Genomic DNA, 27,597 nt, shown 5'->3' on the forward strand with positions numbered 1-27,597 from the left:
TTTCCCTTTAGTGTCATAGTTTGAGATTCTAGTGTATAGCACTTGATATTCATCACGAGGACTATATTAGCATGGGAGAGATGTGTAAAGGGGAGAACTTTCTCCCACTGTGTCACTGGGAAGGAAAAGGCTGTCATTATGACTGCCTTCACACACACCCTCTCCCCACAGAGGGTTTTGTGAACTCCAAAGATATCTCCCCTCAACTTGATTTTTTTCCAAAAAAGGTATTGATTCCACAAATGTTCACAGAGCGTCTACTACTTGCATAGACTTCTATTAAGTGCTGGGGGGATACAAAAGTATGAGAGAGGTTTTGTCTTTGAGAAGCTGCAAAGACAAGGTAGATATGCACTAAAACAAATAATACAGTTACAGAGGTGCCAGCAAGTATGCTATCACAGTGCTAAGAGCATCATAAAAATAGCAAGTACTATCCACTTAACAAAATGAAAGAACTCTGAAAAATTAAGAAGTCAAGTGTGTCTTTGAAGAACAGTTCCTTGAAGATAGATAAGAGCTGAGTTAGCCAGAAGAAAAGGGGATATTCCAAGATGGAAGTTGGGGTAGGATTTACTCGGGTATTGACACTAGGATAGGAATATAAACACTTGTTTTAGGCACTGGGACTGATTCAGGCTAGCTAAAGAGATGGGGTCCTTTGGGGTCAAATTTTGAGGTTCCTCAACGCCTAATTCAGTGATACCCAAATATTTTGGATTGTGCATCTTATTATTAAATATTTTTGAGCACACCCCGCAATATGTATGTGTGTACATACGTATATACATATACACATATGTATATGTATACACATAATACGTGTACAACAAATTGATATATTATGTACTTTATATAACATTTTAATGAAAATACAATTTAATACACTTTTTTAAATCTTTGAATAGCACTTAGCAATTGAAAATCTGGCTCTACCTTTATTAATTATTTCAATAGTTGATTTTAGTGGCTGATATAGGTGGCAAAAGATATATGAGTGGGTTTTTTTTCACTTTTAAATAAGGAAAGAATCTCAAGAGAATATATCAAGTTTAGCAACATTCTATATTTTACTGTGTCAAATACCTTTAAACACCATTAAAATATTTTTGTTTTCTGAAGATAGAGACAAATTTACTATGAAGCTAATGAAGCTTAAGTTCAGGACCCCTCAACTGCATGAGCGTCTCCCCTGGAACGTATCCACAAGATCCTATGTTTCTGTACAGGTGGCAGAGGTGAGACAAAGGTAAGATATTTTGAGCACAACTAAGACTGGTATTTCTTTCCACTCTGACTTCCTTCATGTTAGATGGGGCATAAGTGGCTGCAAGCATTTTTGGGATCTGAATAAGGGGAAGTAGAGTTAGGAGCACATTTAGCTTGGCTTTAGTGGAATATATTTACATGGTTCTTAGGCTCATCCATGTGTACTTAGGTTATCACTAGCCTTCCCAGTAGAAGATGCCTTCCAGAAATACTCCTGCCCACTGTACTGACTCATGTGTGGTTGTGAGATGAAGGTGAAATTTGAGTGTGTTCTATGGTATGCAGGGTCCAAAACACACGGAAGTGGAAGAGAAACAAGGTTTGCAATTATGGAACCAGAAGCTAGTCTGTAGAAAATTCTTCCAGTCACCAGATATGTAAGATTATAAGCAAAGGATTTGGTTCTCAATGGAAATTCTCTGTTGTCGTCATATTCGATTTTAAATAAATCATAGATTTTTTTAGTTTTATTTTTTATTAAATTCACATGAAACAGAATTTATCTTAATTCCTTTGTTTGTAAGGCACAAACCTAAAACAATACCACAGTCAATGAGTATGTCTGTGCGTGAAGTCACATATTTTACGTACCGCAGCTCTGAGAGCACATCTTACCATGTCTCATGTATCTTGTCCTGATGAAATCTGGCAATTCCAGATAAAGTGGCACACAAAATTGCCACTAATGTAGCAAAATAAAGAAAGAACAAGTGTTCCTATGACAGAACTCTTATACATGTTTATCAAGTCAAAATATACAGCATAAGAATAATTTGGTTATACAATTATGTAACTCAGTACAACACAAGAACATGTTTTAAATGCACTTGAATTTGCTCTGATTAATTAGTATTGTTAGTTCAAAGAGCATTTAAAGTTAGTCTTGCATGGTAAGATACGCACCTTCCAAAAATCTTACAGTTCAAATTTAAACATGATGGAGATTTCCCCAAATTTGACTAGAATCCTAAAAATCTATATAACACTATTAAAAGCAAATTATTATCAATAATAAAAAACAAATTTTGATCAGTCGTGCTAAAGGAAAGTATGAATTTTTCTGTTTTGTCTTTAGAAAACACTACAAAGTAATTGTCATATGAAGAGGTGCTCAAAGAAGATGCAGCTAAAAAAATATAGGAAAAAGGTATTATAGAGGCACACCAGCAGTTCATTTATAAAAACTTTGTTATTTTTCTGGATCTTGTGTTGTTTGTGGTACTTCCTCCTTTTCGGGATGAGTAATCTCTTGTGATTTCTTTTCTCATTCTAAATAAATGTTCACTTTCACATTTGATTTTGCATTTTCAATTTTGTATTTTTTCTCTTAAAGAGGGCTCCAAAACCAACTCAGGTTCAGGCTCCACAAAACTTGAATATGTCCTTTTTAGGCGATCAGTTTACAAATGTCTTCCTAATTTAATGGCTTCATACTATACCATCACTAACTAAAATCTCAAGAATAATATTCACTTAAAGTGAGATGTATTATTAAATACAAGAACACGGATGCACATTTCAAATTGACGTTTCAGTAATTTTGAATCATTTTGACCAAATTCTTGTCAGGCCTGATTAGTTGTATTAATTCTACTGCATAATGTGGCTTACAAAGCATTTACACTAAGAATAGAAGTAACAGCTTGGCCTTTTTTGTTGATACCTTACACTAGCAGTTACTATTCTCTTCAATCTGTGATTTCTCTCCTGAAATCTTTTTTTTGAGGAAGATGAGCCCTGAGCTAACTGCTGCCAATCCTCCTCTATTTGCTGGGGAAGACTGGCCCTGAGCTAACATCCGTGCCCATCTTCCTCTACTTTATATGTGGGACGCCTGCCACAGCGTGGCTTGACAAGCAGCGCCATGTCCACACCTGGGATCTGAACCGGCAAACACTGGGCTGCTGGAGCAGAACGTGCACACTTAACCGCTGTGCCACCGGGATGGCCCTCCTGAAATCTTTTTAAGCTATGTGCCCATTCATGAAACCATACAATCAATAAGTCCGTAACTAGTTGCATCTAAATAGAAAAACATCACAATATGCTTGAAGCAAAAAAATGACAGTACCACTACTATATTCTAATTACTTTGAAACTTCAACTATTATTTTAAGATACTCAGGTACCATGAGTGACGTGATCATTTGACAGACAGTCTGAAAGGCAGTTCCTTTGTCAATCTGTATATAAGACATTAGCAAAGTTCAATTTTTCTTTTTTTACTTAAAAATATGTATAATTGTTTATATAAAGTAGAAACAGGAATCAAAAGTTCTGCTACATTCTTCCGTCTTCCAATGCATTGTCTTTCACATTCTTTGGGTATACCCACATCACTTTGGAGATTACTGGCCTAGTTAGTGAGCATGAATTTAGAAAAAAAGAAACCACTGAAGATTTTTGAGCCAGAAAGAGACATTAAAGCAATATTTTTGGAAAATGAGGTTAGCAATGCTATTCAAGATGGATTGAACAGAGTTTGGAAGTAGAAAGATGAGTTAGGATGCCAGTACAATAATCCAAAAATGAGGTGATATAAATAAAAATTAGTAGTGTGGAAATGAGAATGAGAAAGAAGAAACGAAAACAACTGACCCGATGAAAGAAGTATGAGCAGAATTTACAATGCACTCATTTGCCAGACAGGTTTTGAAGGTTTAGGACATTTGGTTGAATGGTGTTTGTCCTGTGGTTACATCATATATCAAATTACCAGACTGCCTGTATGCCCTCTGGGAAAGCAGAGTGTTAACGGGTGACAATTACACAGATAAACATACCAGAGAAATTAAAGCAGTGCACATAAACATATGGGATTCAGCTGCCTAATTAAAATCCTAGTGAGCCAACAATGGCCTAAAACTACAAGAGTTCAGTGACTGCCAGAAGAAAGCAGCAAATTAGACAAAGTGGAAACATGCTAAATTCGTCCCAATTGACACTCTCAATCAAAAATTAGCAAAACTTTAAACACCAGTTAAAACCAGCTCAGTCAGAAATAGCCAAAGGTTATATCAAATTTTAGATCTTTAGAATGATTGATGCAAAAGATCCCCAAACAGTGAACTAGACCATTTTCCTTATTGATAGACCAGAGCAGTAAACCAGACAGCACAGAATGAGGAAGAATGCCATCTCACACTATTTCAAAATGTCTATATTATTAAACCACTTTTTTAACACTTACACTTATTTTATTTTTGTTAAATTTTTTTAATGAGTATATACCCAGGGTTAAATATTAAATGAAGGCTTCTAATAAAAGCTTTGTCCCGCCCTACAACCACTCACCTCCCAATCCTTCTCCCTATAATCAGATTTAAATAATTTAGTGATTATGCAAAAGTCTTTAGAAAAACTGTTTTTTCACTGAACACCTTTAGTCATTATATTTTTGCTTTATGCTATGAGAAATGAAGATTTACCTATTTTATACCACTTCCAACCTCATTTTCCCCAATCCACCCAATAGCACTGCATCCAGTGGTATGTTGGAGCCCACTTGTGCCAGATGGCAAGAACCAATTGTTTTAGGACTTTTGCGAGCCAATTGTTAAACGTAACCATTATTAAAAATTAAATTATACAAACATAAATAAATTATATTAAAAACAAATGTAAATACTCAAAACTTATACCTCCTAATTATGTTACTACATTTTACTATCGTCTACCCTGTTGAGGCTACTTACATTTATTGTACGTGTATGGGAGAAATACTATCTAGTGCTATGTTGCTACACATTTCTTCCCAATTCTGTGGTCAGTGAAATCACATTAATAGCATGACATTGACTAAGATGGGAGTATTTCACCACAGAAATCAGCAGATGTCATAAATCTGGGCTTGATTTATCAGTTGGTTGATTGTCTAGACTTTAGGCTCAGGAAAATAATGGATAAAATTTAATAATTTAAATAAAACTTAAAAATGTGTTGTGTTTATACCCATTACATTGTGAATAGAACAAAAAATGAGGGAATATTTTTCCGTTATTCAAAAAATATTATTCAGGCGCCAGCCCCATGGCATAGCGGTTAAGTTCGGCATACTTTGCTTCAGTGGCCTGGGTTCAGATCCTGGGCACAGACCTACACCACTCATCAGCTATGCTGTGGCAGTGACCCACAAATAAAGTGAAGGAAGATTGGCACAGGTGTTAGCTCAGGGCTAATCTTCCTCAGCAAAAAAAAGAAAATTCATTTCAGCAAAGAAGTTGCTCATGTTATTGGCAAATGAGTGAAGTTCTTACATTTGTCTTCCTCGTTTCACTTTTTTCTTGCTTCTTAAGGTAAATGAAAATTCAACTAACATTCATATCAGAAGTATGTTAATTTGTTAGCTGCAACCTAGGTTGGCTATGGTCCCAAGAATTCAGGAAAAATCAACAAAAGGAATATGTGAGAATCAATTTCTTTATGGAATTTACAATAAAGAATTTTGTATATTTTATTATTAATTGTAAATCATGGACTATATAGCCTTTGTATGAGTAAAATTTGTAATAAATATATGTATGCAAATATGTGCGCTTTTTTTTTTGGTGGGGAAGATTGGCCCTGAGCCAACATCTGTGCCAATATTCCTCTATTTTGTATGTGGGTCACCACCACAGCATGGCTTGATGAGCAGAGCATAGGTCTGTGCCTGGGATCTGAACTGCAAACCCCAGGCTGCTAGAGACGAGTGTGCAAACTTAACCACTAGACCACCAGCCCAGCCTCAATATGAGCATTTTTAGACAGCTATTTATTAAACATTTACCAGCACATTACTGGTTATACAATTATTTGTATTAAGTTGATAAACAAGATTTGCATAATATGATCATATAAATGTTGTTCACTGAAGAGATAGATATGTTTTCTTTCTTGCGTAAATGCTTCTCCTTAAGTTTCTACTTGCCTTTCTTTTCTTCTTGTAGAATCTTTATCATAATAATTTTCCATTTTTATTTCTAAAAACTCTATCATATCAGTAATACTATGGAGTCTTTTACAGGTGTGCAGAGAAAAAAGTCCCTCCCTCAGCCCTCTGGCATCTTACTACAATTTGATCACATTCTAGGCCTCTGGCACAGGAGTCATCCTGGGGCTTTACTGACCTTTCTTTAGTTTTTTATATCTTAAACCTTCTTTCTTAAGTTTCTTGTTTTACCAGAACATATCCTCGACAAATTTCTTAAGAAAGAGTATATGGAAGGTAAACTTATTGAGCCCTTGTGCATCTTAAAAAGTCTTCATTCTATGCCAGTTTTATGGACAGTTAGGTTAGGTATAGAATTCTAGGTTTGAAATTATTTTCTCTCAAATTTTAGAGTTATTCCTGTGTTCTCTTCTAACAATCAGTGTTGCTTTGAGAAATTCAGTGATATTCTGAGTATTTCCTCTTTGAAAATAGTCTAAATTTTCTCTTGGGAAGCTTTTAGATTTTTCTCTTTCTCCCTAGCATATTGCAATGTAATAATTATGGGTCTTGATATGTTTTTTTAAATTTTAATTGTAACTTTTTTTAATTGAGGTTATGATAGTTTACAAAATTGCGAAATTTCATTTGTACATTACTATTTGTCAGCCATATTATAGGTGCACCCCTTCACTCTTTGTGCCCACCCCCCACCCTCCTTCCCCCTGGTAACCACTAAATAGTTCTCTTTGTTCATGTGTTTGTTTATCTTCCGCATATGAGTGAAATCATACAGGGTTTGTCTTTCTCTATCTGGCTTATTTCACTTAACAGAAGACCCTCAAGGTCCATCCATGTTGTTGTGAATGGGGTGAGGTTGCCATTTTTTATGGCTCAGTAGTATTCCATTGTGTGTATATATCATATGCCATATCTTCTGTATCCAATCATCAGTTGATGGGCATTTAGGTTGCTTCCATGTCTTGGCTATTGTGAATAATGCTGCAATGAACACAGGGGTGCCTAAGTCTCTTTGAATTGCTGATTTCAAGTTCTTTGGATAGACACCCAGTAGTGGGATGGCTGGGTCATATAGTATTTCTATTTTCAGTTTTTTGAGAAATCTCAGTACTGTTTTCCATAGTGGCTGAACCAGTTTGCATTCTCACCAGCAGTGTACAATGGTTCCCTTGTCTCCATAACCTCTCCCATGTTTGTTATTATTTGTCTTGGCTTTTATAACCATTCTAATGGGTGTTAGGTGATATCTCAATGTAGTTTTGATTTGCATTTCCCTGATGATCACTGATGTTGAGCATCTTTTCACGTGCTGGTGGTCATCTGTATATCTACTTTGGAGAAGTGTTTGTTCATATCCTCTGCCCATTTTTTTATTGGGTTGTTTGATTTTTTGTTGTTGAGTTGTGTGAGTTCTTTATATATTAAGAAGATTAACCCTTTGTCAGATATATGATTTGCAAATATTTTTTCCCAGTTGGTGGGTTGTCTTTTTATTTAAATCTTGGTTTCCCTTGCCTTGTAGAAGCTCTTTAGTCTGAGGAAGTCCCACTTGTTTATTTTTTCTTTTGTTTCCCTTGTCTGAGAAGACATGGTGTCTGAAAAAACCCTTTTAAGACTGAAGTCAAAGAGTGTACTGCCTAAATTTTCTTCTAGAAGTTTTATAATTTCAGGTCTTACCTTCAAGTCTTTGATCCATTTTGAATTCATTTTTGTGAATGGCATAAGAGAACAGTCTGCTTTCATTCTTTTACATGTGGCTGTCCAGTTTTCCCAACCCCATTTATTGAAGAGACTTTCCTTTCTCCATTGTATGTTCTCAGCTCCTTTGTCAAAGATTAGCTGACTGTAGATGTGTGGTTTTATTTCTGGGCTTTCAATTCTGTTCCATGGATCTGTGTACCTGTTTTTGTACCAATACCATGCTGTTTTGATTACTACAGCTTTGTAGTATATTTTGAAATCAGGGATTGTGATGCCTCCAGCTTCGTTGTTTTTTCTCAGGATTGCTTTAGCAATTCAGAGTCTTTTGTTGCCCTATATGAATTTTAGGATTCTTTGTTCTATTTCCATGAAGAATGTCATTGGGATTCTGATTGGGATTGCACTGAATCTGTAGATTGCTTTAGGTAGTATGGACATTTTAACTATGTTTATTCTTCCAATCCATGTGCATTGAATGTCTTTCCATTTCTTTATGTTGTCATCCATTTCTTCAGAAAAGTCTTATAGTTTTCACTGTTTATGTCTTTCGCTTCCTTGGTTAAGTTTATTCCAAGATATTTTATTCTTTTTGTTGCAATTGTGAATGGCATTTTGTTCTTGAGTTCTCTGTTAGCTCGTTATTAGAGTATAGAAATGCAACTGATTTGTATAAGTTGACTTTGTACCCTGCAACTTTGCTGTAATTGTTCATTATTCCTAGTAGCTTTCTGATGGATTTTTTAGCATTTTCTATATATAAAATCATGTTGTCTGCAAACAGCATGAGTTTCACTTCTTCATCGCCTGTTTTGATTCCTTTTATTTCTTTTTCTTGCCTAATTGCTCTGGACCAAAAAGTACTATGTTGAATAAGAGTGGTGAGGGCAGGCACCCTTGTCTTGTTCCTGTTCTCAGAGGGATGGCTTTCAGTTTATTCCCATTGAGTATGATGTTGGCTGTGGGTTTGTCATTGATATGAGTCTTTTACATTCATTTTATAAAACATTCAATATGCCCTTTTGATCTAGAAACCTGCTATGCTTCAGCTCTTATAGTATATATTTGATAAATTCCTCCTCTCCATTTCCTCTATTCTCTCTTCCTAGAACACCAATTAGTTGACTGCTACCTTAAGTCTCTTCTCTCCTATTTTCTATATCTTTGACTTTTTCTTATACTATCTGAGAGATTCTCTTCTGCTGATTTTTTTCAACTATTATATTTTACTTTTTAAGAGATCTTGCGTGTTCTCTTTTATCTTTTCATTTTATCCTGTTCTTGTTTTTTGAAAGTAATCTTTCTTATCTCTATAAGGACATTAGTTTTGTTTTGTCTTTTGAAGTTCTCTGCACTGCCACTCTTTCCCCTGGATGTATGTTGTCTATTTGTTTATTTCTGTCTCTTTTTTTTAACAAAGCAAACTTTCTACAGTTCTTTGCCTGTTCATATTGACATAAGACACATACACATGAAAAAAATCGTTGAAAGTTCTGCCATTTAACAGTGCCATTTAATAGAAACCAATGGATTTCACTTTGCAGTGAGTAGGCAAGGAGATGTCGGAGGAAATCATCTGAGGGAAGCTCCAAGTCCTCTACCAAGCATGTGGAGGTCTAGGAAGGTTCAATTTCTTCAGAGAAATAACTTCTTATGGGGGGAAGGCACCTGCTGCCAGTGTTACACAATCATTCTCTTGAAGGCCCTTCATCTTACCTCTACCCTCTTTATCTGGCGTCTCTGTACCTGAAGGCTTTGTGAAGTTCTGTGGGGGCAAATCAAATTTCTGTAATTCTATGTCTTCTTCTGAAACCACTCAATGGTAAAATTCTATCACTTAGCTATATTGGTTATGACTATTTTATCTACTTTCTGATACCAGAATTATGTTGAAATTTTTCTGGTTTCCAACAATGGCAGAAAACGTTATTCAGATCACCCTCCCACTGAAAAATGACTAAAATTGCCATATCCAATATTTGTTCAATCTTTTTTAAAGCATCAAAGAGATCACAAGATATAAGCAATTTCCAGGCCAAAATTGAAAAGAAAGCAGAGACTAGAGAGATAAGCCAGCACAGAAGCAGTACTGCGTTGGTGGCATTTGACAACCCAAGGGAATAAAATCAAGGCCAGGACCCACACACTGTGGAGATTCTAATAGTTCAAGAAGCTCTCCGCATAAGCTAGGGTTCCAAAGGCCTACAACCTCAGAAATTAGTGAAGCATTATCACCCGGGTGAATCAAGGAACCTTGAGCCATGAACGTGGTTGAGGTGATCCTAGACTGATAGAAGCAATGAAAAGTTCTCTGGAGATGGCAAACAGGATAAATAAAAAGAAATTTAAACTGAAACACATCATGATGAAAGAGCTGGACCTCAAAGACAACAACAAATTTTCAAAATCATGAAAGCATCCAGAGATAATAAGGAGATTAACTAAAAATAAGTAATAGGCTGAAAGTTCACTTCTCAAGAGCAACATTGGAAGCCAGAAGAAAGTAGAATATCTTTAATGTGCTAAAAAAGAATATTTGCCAACTGGAATTCTACAACTAGTAATTGTTCAAGAATAAATGCATAATATACATATTTTCAGAAAAGCAAAACACAGACACTTCATCACAAATAGATCTTCAGTAAACGAAATTGTAAAGGGTGTATTTTGGGCGCAAGGAAAGTACTTCTAGATAGAACACTAAAGACAAAACAAATGAAGAGTAAAATAAAGTAGTAAGTAAATAGATAAATCTAAATAAACAGTATGTATATAAAACAATAATAGTAATATCTTATGGGTTGATCAACTCATGACAATAATACCATGTAAGACAGGAGTGAGGTATGTGAGGTTAAGATGTCCTAAGGACCTTGTATCACAAGAAAAGGATAAAGGTATTGATTAACTTTAGAGTTTGATGAATTAAATATTCATGTTGTAATTTCTAGGGAAACCACTAAAGAAATAAAAATAGAGCATACAATCTTCAAATGCAATTAAGGTAGAAAAATAACAAAAAGACAACTGGAAAATATGTTTAAAAGTTGAGAAATAAACCAAATTTTGCATCAGTCAAAGAAGAAATCATAATGGAAATGAGAAATTATTTTGAACTACAGTACGGTTACTCATCAGACCCCTTTCATTTTGGAAGGGCTACAGTTCACTCTTAGAAGGGTAGATCTGTATGCCACATTAATAATGTGGGAATTCTCCCATTAGAGAATGGCTTCTATCCTATTCTCTTTGACATTGTGAGTGTAAACAGTTTTTATTATTTACTTTCATTTTAGAGAAGTCTCTAGAAGAAAAGGAGATGAACACATTTTCAGTCAGCCACTTGTAGCCAATTTAATGTTCAAATGTTAATTTGAAACAGCTGTAAGAAAGAACACACTCTGATGCATTATTTCTCCCTTTTTCCCTTTCTTTAAGCTTTTAAACTTTTACCATTTAAATAAATAATCCCCACCTACATTTTTTTTCAAGCCCAGGATAAATTCATTCACAAGCCATCTATATTTCTGAGAATTTTTTCTATTTTGAAGACCTTTTAAGGATAAAATTCCACTTCTTTTCATTAAAGGAATACATTTATACTTAAAATATTTTTACAAGCATCCCTAATGCGCTTTCAAAAAATCCTTCCTAACATTAACCCAGGTAATAAAACCAGCTTTCTTACAATGAAAACCAGCTGGTGTCTACCTTCTGATATCTTTTTTTTTCTCTTTTATCCAATTAAAGTGAAGAAGTATTTATGGTGAGTTAGAGAAGAGATGCACAGTAAAATGGTTACAAAACTCTCAAGTTTTAAACTGTGTGTGTGGGTGGGTGTGTGGGTGTGGGTGTGAATTTTGTGTTAAAGGTAGCAAATTTTGAGCCAGGTATATTATTTGAAACAGAACATTTGTTGAACAATAATAACAAAAGTAGACAAAAACAATCTCCAGGGGCCCACCCGCCGTGGCCGAGTGGTTAAGTTCCCGCGTTTGGCTTGGATGGCCCAGGGTTCTGCTGGTTTGGATCCTGGGTGCGAACATGGCACCGCTCATCAGGCCACACTGAGGCGGTGTTCCACATGCCACAACTAGAAGGACCCACAACTAAAAAATATACAAGTATGCACTGGGGGGATTTGGGGAGAAAAAGCAGAAAGGAAAAAAAAAGAAGATTGGCAACAGTTGTTAGCTTGGGTGCCAATCTTTAAAAGAAAAAAAAAACCAATCTCCAACTGGACTTAGTCTCAAACATGTTGACAAACCATATAAACTAGGGAGTATATTTTTCTCTCTTGAATATGTATGAGTTAATCTGCATATCAAATAAAGGGCCTTTTCGGTCTGTTAACAGTGTGGGTTAAACACTTTTTAAATGGAAAGTTTCTACCCACAATGACAAAATAATATTTCATTCATATTTTTCAAAACATTTTGGAAAGAATTTTAATTCCCAGAAACAGACAACTTGCTAAATAATAACTTATAGGAGTTTGCTCACCTTACATCACAGCACTCTATTTTCAGCAAATACACAGTTCACTGAACTTCCATTTGCTTGAAAAAACATTTGTGTTAACGAAACAATTTGCGGTAATTAAAAAAATAGCTATTAAGAGAAAGCATATTGCCCTCCAAACGTTCCTATTTTGGAAAAATGTAGTAGAAGATTAGAAGCAGACTAGCTGTTTATATTGAAGAAACATGAGGTTAAATGCACATCAACAAATTTCAAGCCATCAAACTGGTCCCCAGTTTGTCTCACTGTTCCTATGTTATCTCTACCTCTATCCTAGTGACTAAGATCAGCCTTTTTATATTTTTGTGTTTTTTTATTAAACACATGGATTCAGTCTGGTAATAAAGCATCCCTATTAAATACTTTGCTTATAGAAAGATATCACCCATAAAAGAAAAAGGCAAAAAAAAAAAAAAAGACTTCCCAAAGTTAATAGGACATACACTTTTAATGATATACTGAAATGTTTAACAGGCTTAATTTTTCAGGAGTGGCGCCATGTCTCTAGATGCCAATCCAACAATTTCCCTTTCGTGTAAAGTATGCCTGTCAACAACTAACCCAGTGAATCTCACTCTCTAAGTTGAGACATTGTTACTGTATTTTAGTCATGTGTAGAATCCAGTGGTTCTCTATTAATGGACAAATTTACTGCAATTGAGGACAGAGAGGGAACAGAGTCCAGTTGAAAGTGTAAAGGGATGCTGGGAAGAATCTAATTTAATTATCAGGGCTGGATTATTCCAGGACTCCACTTGCCATAAGGAAAGTGCCCTGGGATCGTTAATGACCACAGGTGGTCAGGATTCTAGTTTTACAGCTCAACCAATTAGTTGCCAAGCACATCTTCCGCTATACCATTAAGTGACAGGGCTGGGGAATCCACTCCGCTAATTAAGAACTTGGGGCCTTGTGTTAATTTCCCAGAGGACTTTTCAGAGTATGTGGGTATGTGTATATGGCCAGGTAAACATACACTTACTCAGAGATAGTTATATCATGGATAATGAACAAGAGAGACTTCAGCCATCTTCTCTACTCAGGGCTGGAAAATCTCTACTGCACAAGTCAGACTAGGGCTGAAAAATACTGGACTCTTGGGCAGTTTCCAGGGACCACCCCTACTCCATCTCTTCATTAGGGTCAAGTACAGAATGTATAAATTGCCTTGCAGAGTCCCACATGACCTCTGGAGGAATTTACCTTCACTCTTTGTTGCAGGTCTTATTTCAGGACCTTAGTATACTCTTCAGGATGAAACTGGGGATAAAGATCTTCATTTTCTCATATTCTTACCTTAAAATGTGACTCTAACTTCTTCAATTTTCCTCTCTTTGAATGAAGCATAATAAAACCTGCTATCTCAAAAAAAGGGAAGTCTGAGTGATGACCGTTAAATATTTTTGCCAAAGTGAAAAACAGGATAGCCTCTTCAAATAGCTCAGTGGTTCCCAGACATCACTCCATTGACATTTTGCATTGAATCACTTTTGAAGTTTATTAAAAATGAGATTCCCAGGTGCCACTCCAGAGCTGCTGAATCAGAATGACCAAAGATGGGAGCCAGGTATTTGAATTTTCAACAAGCCTGTGAGATCAGTCTGCTTGTTTGAAATCCCCTGGACTCTGACTTCCTTTGTAGGCAAAACAACAAAGGCCTATTGTATGATTCTGAAAAGAAAACCTTGTCCATACATCACATAGAGTACACACAATATCTTTCTCCCTTTTCTGTGCTTATTTTCTTTCTTTCACACCCCTTGCATTGCATCTATTTTAGATCCTATCATCTCAGTTATCAAGCTTAATTTCTTTCTTCCCAGATAGCATTGAGTAAAATTACTTTGGGATCTTATTAAAATTGATGCTAATCAACCTAACCATATTTATTTTCACACTCAGATAATATAAGTAATCCATGAGAGACACTGAACTTTAGATGCAAGAGAAGTTAAAATGCCTGTGATGCAAATAGAGGCGTTAGAAAAAGATTATTGGACAATTTAAAACTAAGTGAATGCTACTTTTTCCTGTTACTGTAGCTGATGTTCCAACATAATTGTTTGTTTTTAATTAGTGGGAAAGGGGATATTTGAAGACACTGCAGAAATCTGGTACCATGACAGCCACAGTGGAACGAAGATGGCCAAAACTTTCCAGTGCAATCAAGATTTTATCCGTTTGTAAAATGAGATGGTTGTAGTGTAGGCTCTCTTAACTCTCGTCTCACTATAAACTGCCAGAAGTCCATGAATGTTCATAATCCTTGAACAAAATCCTCAGAAATTTAGCAAGAACATGAACATATAAAATTAGCAAAATTACCTGTTACTTTTAGACCTGGAAGACAGAGTTCAGTGGCTTTTTTAAAGGAATCCAGGGAATATTTCTAGACAATATAGCGTGACCAATTGTCCAGGTTTGCTCAGTACCAAGAGGCTTACCAGGAAAGAGGACTTTAGTGCTAACCTGAATGGTCAGAGCCAAACCACGATGGTTGGTCATCCTAAGCCCAGAGGTTGAGTTCATGAGATATAAATAAAAATTTTTACCTTGTAAATGTACTTAAGCTTTTGACACACTGAGAGGTAAAGTTGGAACGCCTCAGACCTTTGGCAGGTGGCTGGGATATGACAAGTTACTTTTAATCATCTGAGGTATCCCAACAATGATTAGAATAAAAAATAGCACCTGAACATAAAAGGACCTAAGGTATGATCTAATTAAAAAGCAACAGAGAATTTGAGAAAGAATGTAGATAAACATCTTTAATAGAGAGGGATCTGGGATTGTACTGTATGTAGCACTGATTTATACATAGCACTTCAAACTGAAGAGCCCATCAGGAAGCAAATTATTCAAAAACAACCTAATGCCTCCCAAACAATTTCAAAAACCTACAAACAAAACAGCAATTGACTTCTCTCCAGAGTAAACATCGACACGCGTAGCAATTGTACCTAGCTATGTGGCTCACCAGCCTATACTTGGATTTAGGCAGGAACAGAGATCCATTCAGAGAATTTGTAAAGATGAATCTATAAAATTAAGGAATTATTTCATTTCATCTTGAAGTTAATATGAAAGATACCCTGAGATTAAAAATGTATGTTTGAGGAGAGAGGTTCCTGGGAAGATGATGGAGAGGAAGTACCAGGAACCTGTCTTCCCACTCAGACAACAATTACACAGGCAGAATCTGTCTGATGTAACTATTTTGGAACTCTGGAGTCTATTAAAGGCTTGCAACATCCAAAGGAAGGCTTGGACAGTGAATTGCAGTCAGTTTCAGTCAATTTAAGCTCTTAGCCCAGGAAATGAGAAAAAACCATAAGGCATATAGAAAACAAATAGCAAAATGACAGAAGTCCTTCCTTATCAGCAATTACTTTAAATGTAAATGGATTAAACTCTATAATCAAAAGACAGAGACTGGCAAAATGGAAACAAATATATAATCTAACCATATGCTGTCTACAAGAGACTCATTTTAGAGCCAAAGACACTAATACATTGAAAGTGAAAGGATGGAAAAAGATATTCCACGTAAATAGTAACCAAAAGAGAGGAATAGCTATACTAATATCAGACAAAATAAACTTTAAATCAAAGAAGGTTTTTAATGGGCATAGAAATTCAGTTTTGCAAGACTGAAAAGAGTTCTGGAGATGAATGGTGGTGATGATTGCACAACAATATGAAGGAACTTAATGTCACTGAATTGTACACTTAAAAATGGTTAAGATGGTAAATTTTATGCTATGTGTATTTTACCACAATAAAAAAAAATTTTTGAGGAAAAGATGTAGGGTTGGTCTGGTGGCATAGTGGTCAAGTTTGCATGCTCCACTTCAACAGCCTGAGGTTTGCAGGTTCAGATCCTGGGCACAGACTCGGCACTGCTCACCAAGCCATGCTGTGGTGGCATCCCACATAAAATAGAGGAAGATTGACACAGATGTTAGCTCAATGACAATCTTCCTCAAGCAAAAAGAGGAAGATTAGCAACAGATAACAGCTCAGGGCTAATCATGTTCATGTTTGTATAATCTCCTAATTCAGAAAAGGACTCAGCTTTTTAGAAGGTGGTGAGTAAGTTTGCAGAAACAATAAGATAACCTCCTTATGATTTATTAAAACAAGGTAGAGAAAAAAATCCAACAACAATGGCTTGTCCCTAAATCCAATGGACTCATTTCAACCTGTTTCTTGACTGACTTCTCGGCCATATTTAACACAACTTAATCACTGCTTCTTTCTATATGAACAAAATATCAAACTTCTAAATATAAGATTTCTAAATCTAATAGTGTAACAGCATCCTAAAGAGCCTTATTGGAGTGTGAGGCAAAAGGAAAATTCAGTAATTCTGATCTCGTCTCTATTTAAAAGTTTAATGTTTTGCCCAATAAGGATCTTTTGCATTTAACTTAGATTTTTTTTAAATATTGCATTAAAACATTATTTATCTTAATTACTGGGGTTTGGGGCACCCCCTTAAATTTTGGGTCCTGAGGCGAGTCCCAGCCCTGAAAAGACTCTCTTCCTGTCACTTCTGTGATATCACAGTTTGCTAGTTTTTCTCCTCTCTTTCTGGTCTCTCCTTCTCAATCTTTGCAGCTCCTCCTCTGTCTGTCAACTAAATGTCAACGATCTTCAGGTTCTTTTTAAGCCTACCCTCATTTTTCTACACATACCATCTGGGTTATCCCAGTTACTTCTATATTCCTTTGATTCTCAAACTGCTTCACCTTCATTTGACCCTCTAGCAACACTGGCAGCCACACTATACGGATAATTTAAACTTAATCTAATCCCAATTCTCTGCTTTTGTGGGTCAATAAATTCCTGTTCCTGTGACATATTTCTGGAGACATACTTCCTACTTCCAATGAAGTACTTCCTCCTACCAAAATTTAAATCTCTGTTCCCACCAAAACACTCTCCCCACCTCCCTCATGCATGCCTCATACCCTAGGGTATAGGAAGGGAGAGAAAGAGACAGAAACCCTTCAGGCCCTCAATTTTATCCTTCCCTCCACTTCACCCTCCAGTTGCTCAATTATGCCAAATTTTCTCTCAATTTCACTACTTCATACATACTGTCCTCTCTATTTGGCACATTTCTGTACTTTACTAGCAAACTCCTGCTTATCCTTCAGGTCTCAGCCTATACATCCCTTTCAGGGAGACCTTCTCTGACCTCTAGATTACATTACGTTCCCCTGTTATGTGTGTCTATAGGCCTCTGTACCTTCTCTTTCATATCCCTCATTATGCATTATTGTAACTGCTTGTTCCCTTTTCTATCTATCTTCACCACAAGACCACAAGCTCCATGAGGGCAGAAGCCATATCCATCTTGTTCGTTATTATATATCCAGCTCTAACACAGTGCCCGGGGTTTGTCAGCCACTCAATAAGTAATTATGTAAGGGAAAGAGGGCAGTCAGTGAGAATGAAACACCAGCCAAACAGAACCTGTGTGATTGATGAGCAATTGAGCAAATGAGCAAAAGGCAGCAGATGCAAAGATTACAAGTCCAACTACCATCAGGAAGCAGCTAAATAGAAAGTCCCACTTTTTTTCTAATCCTGGACATATCTTTTTTGCTAAATAACCAGGACTCCTTGCCCCCGTGTTGTCTGTATAATAGGCAGAGCACAGTCCATTCGTTGGTTTGTTGGCTTGGCTGTCCTGGGGCCTCTGAAATCTTGGCAGACCTCTGCAGGGCCATCTGTCCTTTAGCATCCCTCCTGAAGTTTATTTTCACTCTTCTGTGATCAAATGCTTTGCTCATTGATCTTTCCCAGGATGTAGGGTTTTTACTTGCTATTTGCTGGCTATTGCATCTCACTGAAGAGTAGTACAGAATGGCCTGACACAGCAGAAGGGAAGAGAATGAAGTTTGCCAGATACCAAAAGCTCACCATGAAGTTTGGAATCCCTTCTTAACATAGTTAGGTTCACATCACTCTTCTGAAAAGATTATGCTGATCAAACAGGAAGCTCATATTATACAATATGTGAAATTAACACATACAGTTTTACTGGTCAACAATTTGAAACAAGTCCAGGTCCATAGGTTAAGAAAAAACAACCCTCAATTGTCTAACTTTTAGCCTGTCCATTGAAAACTGATTGGATATATATAAAACAAATGTCAACAGATTCAAGCTAGAAAATGCAGAATTTGGCTCGGGGTTGGGGAGGGGGGCTTCACTGAAGACCGCAGGAGAGGAGACCTTTCTTGTCCTGGGAGAATGAAGATTGTCACATAAGCTGGACACATGCACAAAACATCAAGATTCTTGTAACCCCAAAACCGCAAAAAAATAATAAATAAAAAAACCCACAACATAGAATAGAGAACTTCATTAACCTCACTGTGTGTGGTTAATACTCCCTATTATGGGGATTTGTCAGAAAACACTCTCAGAGCTTCCCCTGAACACACATCCTTACACGTACTAAGGGCTGAAACTCACATAGCTAATAAACCTCAGTAACAAATTAGCATCATCTATAAAAATACTGCAGCCTTAAATATTATAAAATGGTAGAACTGTATGTAAATCTCCTTGAAAGAGTTTTTTTCTGTATCACAATAAGCACAAGCCCTATTTATAATGTGATGCCAAAAATAGACACACGCTGCTTCGTGTTCGGAGAAAGATCTTGTACGTGCCACTACACACTGCACACTGCAGAGGCTCTTGACAATAAATGTGAGTGCTTTCCAATCCATGTTTCCTGGGATCTTTCCCTCTGAACAGCCATATGTGAGCTACGGGTGCTTAGATACAGGCAGGAGGAGACATCCTGATAATACAAGACTTGACACTCTGCCTCCCAAACTGCATAGGATAAAACTCCCTTGCAGAAGGGCCACTACATGTTATTATTGTGTGTCCCACTCTTGGCTTTTCTTGCAATGCCATATCGTCATATTTTTCTTCCAAATAGAAATTCAAGGGAAATCTGTATACCAAAAGGTATAATGAGGAACACATTTTAGATCTTTTTCCCACAGAGGACAGAGTTACCAGTCCCTGAGATTTTTTTTAACAGTCTGGCTGACGTTTTGGTGCCAATACCAACTGCTGGTTAAATCATCTAATCAGCCAGGATGAGGCCTTTTGTTCTCCTGCTTTTATGACATCGTTTTTTTGAACATTCATAGTTGCCAACAGTTCCAAATGGTGTCTCATTGCTTCTCTCCAATTTGTTGCCACGTGAAGATAAAAACTATTGTATCTAGACTAAATTATAATAAGATGCATAAACAAGCCACTGTTGTAAGACCTACAAACAGGTATCTCCCTACACTGGTTTGAAAAGGAAATTTTTTTATATCAAGCCGCAAAAGGGAAAATTGCATCTACACACTCTTTTATTACCTATATTCATAGTCAACAATAGCAATGATTTATTGAGTACCCACCAGGATCACAAGAGGAACTCTGGGAGCTTAAATTAGTAAAGCAAGACCTCTGCAGTTTATCAATTCAGAACGAGCCCAGGCGTTTACTGACAGAACAAAAAGCCTTTTCTGTTCCTAACCATTTCTGATTTGAATCTTTTTTTAAGTAAAGACAGGAAAGACGTTAAAATGTAAACTGTTTTTTTCCACACATGATTTTGTGACTTACAATAGGTTAAGCATCGGTGCTCAGGTTTACAGCCAAGAGAGGTTATGAAACAGGAATGGGTATCTGTAAGAAGAAAAATAACAATTACTTGATGAATCTCAAACAATATAAAGTTTTTCACTGAGAATATGATACCTCTAATACTAATCCATACAGGAATCTCTTCTTCATTTCTTCTCTTCTTGCCCCCCTTTCAGGTTCTATTCTTGGCATTCTATTTTTAGATCTCGGCACTCTTATTGCTGAGGTGCTATGACGTGCAAATTTCCATCAACTAGCAAAGTACCAAAAATCAAAGATTTCTTCCTAGAAAATATATAGGAAATTTGTCTCGGCAAATCTCTGCAAGAATTTCTGTAAGGCTATCTACTCCTAATCTCTTACTGGGATTTGAAATATATAAACACAAATACTCATTTTTAAGTGTTTGTCAAAATGAAAAAGTCCCTGTAAGAAAACTTAGGAAAAATAGAATCCTATTGAAATATAGAAAAACTGAAATCCATCAACCACAAAGATTTGAATTCTCTATGAAAAATTCATACTTAAAATGAGTCTTAGTATAGAAATTGTGACCAGATTATCCTTATTTAACAGATTGCTGGTTCCTGTTCACATGGTTACATTCTCTTGTATCCCTTAATGAAAATCATCTTTATATTGCCTTACTGAGTAGTTCTACATATAGTCCTCAAAGATTTAATAGTTATTATGCAAATGCAGTAAAAAAATTTTCCATGTTATGTTAGTGGTTATTACAGACATTATTATATTTAGCAGAGGAAAGTCTTTGCATAATGCATGCAGTTTTGGAAAATGGGTACAAAACTAGTATTAGGACACAGGTCCTGACAGAGACATGCAGTATTTTCCAAAGCCCATATCTCTTTATTTTCTGTCCCTGTGAAAGAAATGAAATTTTCGCAATGCCCACAGAATCAAGAGAATAAGAACTCAGATGACAGTGAGAGGGCCATGACCCATTGCTGGCTACTGACAGTTTAGGACTTAACAAAAACACCCCCCTCAGTTTATCCCCAGGATTAGCACATCACTGTTTAAAATATTTCCACAATGAGCAGCCATCTGTGTGAATTTTCCTTATGTTCAACACCCTAATAGGCACTACTTCCTTCTGAGTCTCTGGCTATAGCCATCACAGTCACTGTTTTGTCTTAGTGGAGCCATTTGAAATAACCAATCTCTGAGTAACCCCTACTAATTACTTGAGACTTGGGAAGACAAAGCCACTCTGAAGAGGTTCCCCTTCTACCCTTAGCCTTAGCATTTTTCCCAGCAAAGAACAAACCTTGTCTCTTTCAATAGCATCTGTGTGAGTTTGGCTGAACAACACCTTCAAGGAGCAGTAATGCAACACAAGGTTTTATGAAAATGAAGACAGAGTCGCTGAAACCCCTCAAGTCACAAAGTTCCCCTCTGAACCTGATGGCCTATCACTACCTTTATCTACATATATACATGTTTATTTTCTAATAAAAATTTTCATTTAGAGGTGGGTTTAAATAGAGAGTTGAATAGGTTCACGGAGGCCTTGGATAAGTTAAAACATACATAAGAAAAGATCATTTTAAATCATATATAACATAGTGGAGTTATTGAAGTTACTTTTGTAGAATATATTTCAACACAATCTTTACATCCCATTATTGACAATGCTCTTATAAGATGTTACGATACTGAACAATTCTCTTGAATTAATTTAGAATTCTCAACACATCGAAAAGTTCATCTTGCCTTTGAAGCATGAGTTGGGGGATCGTCTATATAAGTTTAAGGTTATGAGCTTTACAGTAACTCCCTCCTCATCCTTCCCTGAATACACATAAATACACACACACTCTCTCTCACATACACACACAGCTCCAGACAAGAGGCAGAGTCAAATCCCCACAGAGACCCTAATAGAGGTATATGCATTCAAGTAAGCTAATAACCATTACTCATAATGAAGGTGAACAGAATACTTACCCTGTGCCAGGCACTGCACCACAAACCTTGTATGAATTATTTCATTTAATGCTCAAAACAACTCCACAAGTTATCCATGACTTGAGGTTTAGAGAGTTTTTAGAGGTTTAGAGAGAATTGCCAAGTTCACACGGCTAGAAAAGAGTGGAGCTAGAATTCAAGCTCAGGCTGTCTTACCCCAGAGGCCATGCTCTTGCTGCCCCAGCCACAGCATCTTTACCAATCTCACGTAAACCCTTAGATCATCTTTAAGTCATCATTTCAGAGCTTACAACTTTGCACCCCTTTCTTGTCCTTAAGTTGCCGTGTCTTTTAGCTCAAGTATCAATTTACTTCCTTCAACATTGGAGTCAAATAAGGTAAAAAGGCTTCCAGAATTGAGCCAATAATCAGAATCAGGAAGTAACAATGAAATTTTTCAGAGGTAATAAGGCAAAAGTTGGAAGAGTGGGAAAGAAGGGAGCTTCTTCTTCAAAGTAGCTATTAGTCCTATCAATTGAGAAATGGATATCCAGTTGTAGTATATTCTCAAATGTAATCTCCATAGTACTTACAATGAATGAATTACATCTAATGTATCAACATGGAAAAAAATCTGAAAAACTTAAGTTTGAATGAAGAAATCAAGTTGAAATATGTTATATACTGAATAATATCATACATCTAATTTTTAAACCTAAAATATTTTGGGTTTTTTTTAAAGATTGGCCCTGAGTTAACATCTCTTGTCAATCTTTTTCTTCTTCTTCTTCTTCTTCTCCCCAAAGCCACCCCAGTACATAGTTGTATTTTCTAGTTGTAGGCCCCTCTACTTCTACTATTTGGGATGCCGCCTCAGCATGGCTTGATGAGTGATGCTAGGTCCATGCCCAGGATCCGAACTGGCAAAACCCTGGGCCACAGAAGGGGAGCACGTGAACTTAACCACTCTGCCACGGGGCCAGACCTAATATTATGTATTGATATAGATTTTGTTGTTAGTGCCATGGCGACCCTGTGTACAGCAGAGCAGAACCCTGCCTGGTCTTTTTGCATCATCCTCTCACTTTCTGGCACTGTATCAGACGATGCTCTGATGCTATTCACAGGGTTTTTACAGCCAATTTTTTGGGAAGTGGGTTCCAGGTCCTTCTTCCTAGTCCATTTTAGTCTGGAAGTTCTGCTGAAACCTGTCCACCATAGGTGACCCTGCTGGTATTTGAAATACTGGTGGCATAGCTTTCAGCATCACAGCAACACACAGCTGCCACAGTATGATAACTGACAGACATGGTGCGGTTCCCTGATTGGGAAACAAAACCAGGCCTCAGTGGTGATGGAATCTTAACCACTAGACCACAGGGCTGGCTGTTGATATGGATACACACATGTAAATGAAATGCATAAACCACTGATGGGAAAGAAAAAAATCCACCTCTGGAATGATTATTTTTAGGAGACTTCGAGAGTTATGGGCTGGGGAGAAGTAAGCAGAGGACTTTGACTGTATCTGTAATGTTGCCTTTACTTCAAAATATCTGAAACAAAGATGGGAAAATGTTCACATTTGTTAAATGTAGGAGGTGGCTACATAGTATTTGTTATATTAGTTTCTATAGATTCCTGAACATTTGAAATAGCTTGTTATTTCAGCTGCACAACTGAGGTGGAAAAAGTTGTGAGAAATAGGTAATTATGTAATGTGAAGTGAGGAATATATTTATATATAATTTACACTCTGTTTCTGAGGGAAAAAAAGGCAGCCTTGGAAAGAGATTAACCAACCACCAGTAAATGCAAGGAACATGGAGCAGTTTGCTGGCTGTTCTGAGTAGGTAGGTTAGGGAGGGGGAAGGAGAAAGAGAGGAGGAAACAGGAGAAAGAGAGACGAGAGGACATAGTGTCCTGTGCCGGCGGCAGTTGGGGGGAGCTATATGTAAATAAAATGTTGGAAACTTGAACTATAACTGGCTGCAAATGCAGACCTCGGCTGGACTGGAGCTGAGACTCAGATACACCCAAGTCAGGGAGCACGAGAGGACAGCCACCACCCTTCATCCCTCCCACAGACACAGAATCTAGCAGAATAAAGTGGATTACTTGAGACTGTGGCTCCTCCTGGGAAAACAGTTAAATCCTGACCCCAGTTAGGTTTCAGAGATACACAACTATGTCTGATTTATTGGGGAACTTCAAATAACATAAGATATAATGAGAGACAACAGAAAATTTACCAAAGGGAACATCTGTCTGGTGCAGTAATTTCACTGAAGGACCTAAGGGTTGGAAGGCAGTGAATTCAGGAACTGATAGCAGAACCCAAGGGGACCCAGGCATTCCAGCAGCATATTTGAGCCCTGTGCATATGCATTAACAGCTGTCTCACCACTTAGAAACTCTGGGACACAATCCTTCCCATCAGTCCCAAAACCGAAGAAACAAACATTCTAGTTTTCATTCTCAAAAGCAAAATTAACCAGGACCAGCCCCGTCACAGAGTGGTTAAGTCCATGTACTTCGCTTCAGTGGCCCAGGGTTTCACCAGCTGGGATCCTGGGTGCGGACCTAGCATCAACCATAAGCCATGCTGAGGCAGCATCCCACATAGCAGAACCAGAAGGACCCACAATTAGAATATACAACTATGAACTGGGGGGCTTTGGGGAGAAGAAGGGGGAAAAAAGAAGATTGGCAACAGATGCTAGCTCAGGTACAATCTTTAAAAAAAAAAACAATTAACCAAGATATTGTTGGGGATCCCAAGTGAGAATGTGTTGGTGGCAGCAAAGTCCCAGTTTACCAGGTTCAAAGGCAGCTGCAACATTAGAATTCCAACTAGATTAGTTCCAGGTAAAAGTTCTGGCTATAGCAGGAACAATGCAGTTCCACTCAGAAGAAAGCTCCCTTTATCTAACTCATTGTGCTTTAAGGCTAACCAAGCATTCTTTTTCTAACTTTGCAAAAGCATCACTGGCTGAGGTGCCTGAGACAAAAGCCAAGCCAAGGCAGAGATGGCAGCGTAGTGGCATGCTGGCACCAATGAGGCAGGAGCACCAAAACTTTTGCTGGGATCTGCAGCTAGACTGCTGTAGCAACAACAGAGTTCCAGTTTTGGCATCTGTGACAATCCAGTTTGGGAAGCCCCAGTACTGAACTCTAGACTGGGTTCTGCATGGAGAGGGAAAAGCATCTTGTGGGGAAATTTGCACAAATACGTGGAGGAGGGGAACTCCACAGGAACCCTAATGGGTAGGTGGGGTGCAGAGCAATTGAGATGTCAATGCTTTTAAGCTCCCAGGGTGAGAAAGGCTGAGATGTTCACGTCACCATAATTTGCTGCTGTGAAAGATGGCATGTTTATGAAAGACTTGCGCTTCAGAGGAAAAGCCCATAATAAAACAAAACCCAAGTTTGAATTAGATCATTCTTCCCAATGTTTTTGCATCCCTCTAAGATATGGAATCTTCTGGAGGATTTTTGGTTAAGAAGGAATGGGAAGGGGGAAGGGAGGGAGGAAGAAAAAATTGCAAATGATCAAATATATCCACTTACAAATATGTTGTGACAGCAATCTGTTCAATTATAAACAGTGAGAAACATGTAATACTGGAGCCCATTTTAAATGGAACATTGTGTAATAGCTAGAATTACAGCCTGAAGCCTGATAGTATAAAAGGAGAGGTGACAGCATCCCTGCGGCAGGGATGACTGAGAATATAAATCCAGGTGAAATGAGGAAGAGCGGACCACTAACAGTGACCACAGAGTCAGCTTCAAATCCAAAAATGCCCCCAATTCACCCCTAAACACTCATAAGCCCATAGCACAAGCAATTGTCAATTTACAAAGTATTTGAATATATGAAAAAAGAAAAAATAATGAAAGTGACAAAAGCGGAGGCAGTGGAAACACCTGAGATAATTCTGATGCAATGTTGAGAACTGTCCAGCAGTATATATGGCCACTCGGAAAGGGAAGCTAGTCATCCTCTTGCATGTGCCCTACATTGGGAAGCATTTTACCCAATTGGTTTGTTGAAGTGGAGGTTCCCTTACTTACCCAGCACTTTGCCCATGTCAGGAATCATGCTGTCTTCCCTGAGAGTTCCCTCTCGGGCTTAAGTGGTCCCATCAGTTAATATCTGAGAGTACAGCAAAAGGAGAGTGCACACTGACCCCAGCAGGCCCAACCCAGCCTCCTGAAGACGGCATATGGGACACACGTGGGCTGTCTCTATCTTCCTGAGTCTTGCACAGGTGTAAACACACAAGCGTCACAGCAAAGGATCACATGGGGACCAGGAGAGACGCACGCATGCTGCACTCCTGCTGTCAAGGTAACAACTACCTTCGATTCCTGGCAACAGGATCCTTCCGGACCCGCTCTCAGAGAAACTAAGGGATTAGCCAGACTTCTCCCACTGGTGAGGGTTTCTGCCCTCCAGAGGGCAGATCAATATATTAATCTCCCCAGAGTTAGCACATAGGCAGGAGAACTGCTCATCAGCTTTTCTAGCTTGTGAGGGACACAGCCCCGCAGTCCTCACTCTTCACACCTTCTTATTGATTCTAATGAAGACTTAGTATCCACAAAGGAGTCTATCTCCAGATAGTGACACACAATGGCTTGTTGGCAGCCCAGCCTGTGGAAAATGATCCATAAGCAAATCACAGAACTTCCTTTCGTTGAAATTTTGTTGAGTCCTATCATCAAAGGACTTGAGTGTTCCATGATGCTGGGAGATCATTCTGACTGCAGAATTTTTAATAAAATAGCATACTTGAAATTCAAAGCACAAAAGGACATGTTCCTTCTACAGTCACAGGCACCCTTACACATTGCATATGTGTCCCATGTTTCCCCTGCTTCAATTAAATAAGAGATTTGCAATAGGAATGCCTAGCAATTGTAAGACCCGCAAATGCCCCTTCCCTCCCCAGGAGATGTCTCACAAGCAATGATGATTACAGTTCTCTCCATCTTCCTGCTTTCCTAGCTCCCTAAGACGACTGCCAAGCTCTCTGAGACTCTCACCTTTGCCACAGAAGCACCTGGAAGCTGTGGAAGAGCGAACATTATGTCACAATTCCACCAAAGCAGGGAATAACTTTTCATGACTTCAGTCTTACATTGTTACACAGATCCCAAAACATCAACGCTTTGTTCTTCCAATGTTCCAGAGATTTTCATGCAAATCTCTTTGAGATTTTGCTCAAAGGCTCCCTAGCACTCAGACAGGGATCTGTGGGAACTGGACAGAGTAAGAGCCAAATGAAGAATGCCTCAATGTACCCCCAAATTACTCCTCCCCACCAACCCTAGGCTGCCTCTATTCCTTTAAGATGAGTTCTTGCTGAGCAGGCTGCTCAGGCCACTACATAGATAGACTCCCAGAGGCCTTGCAAATTTAGGAGAACCTGAGACACAGACCTCCCAGAATGGCCAAGCCTGGGATAAGCACAGTTAAGGTGCAATTTGAGATCCCCCTACTTTATTTACAACCACGAACATTATTCTCTCAAGGAAAATGTCTCTTCCCCACAATAGAAGAGAAAATT

The 27,597-nt window shown here is 37.8% G+C and overlaps 1 protein-coding gene across 1 annotated transcript in view; it reads right to left on the reverse strand.

Annotated features, from left to right (window-relative positions):
• The window catches only part of SLC4A4 (solute carrier family 4 member 4), a 396,172-nt gene that overhangs the window by 354,608 nt on the left and 13,967 nt on the right, over positions 1-27,597 (reverse strand). The window contains exon 2 of the mRNA XM_070614690.1: positions 20,072-20,134. Coding sequence (XP_070470791.1) covers positions 20,072-20,085 — 14 coding nt within the window. The 5' untranslated portion in view covers positions 20,086-20,134. The remainder of the gene's footprint in view (positions 1-20,071; positions 20,135-27,597) is intronic.

This window comes from Equus przewalskii, chromosome 3, assembly GCF_037783145.1.
Source record: "Equus przewalskii isolate Varuska chromosome 3, EquPr2, whole genome shotgun sequence".
Taxonomy (NCBI): Eukaryota; Metazoa; Chordata; class Mammalia; order Perissodactyla; family Equidae; genus Equus; species Equus przewalskii.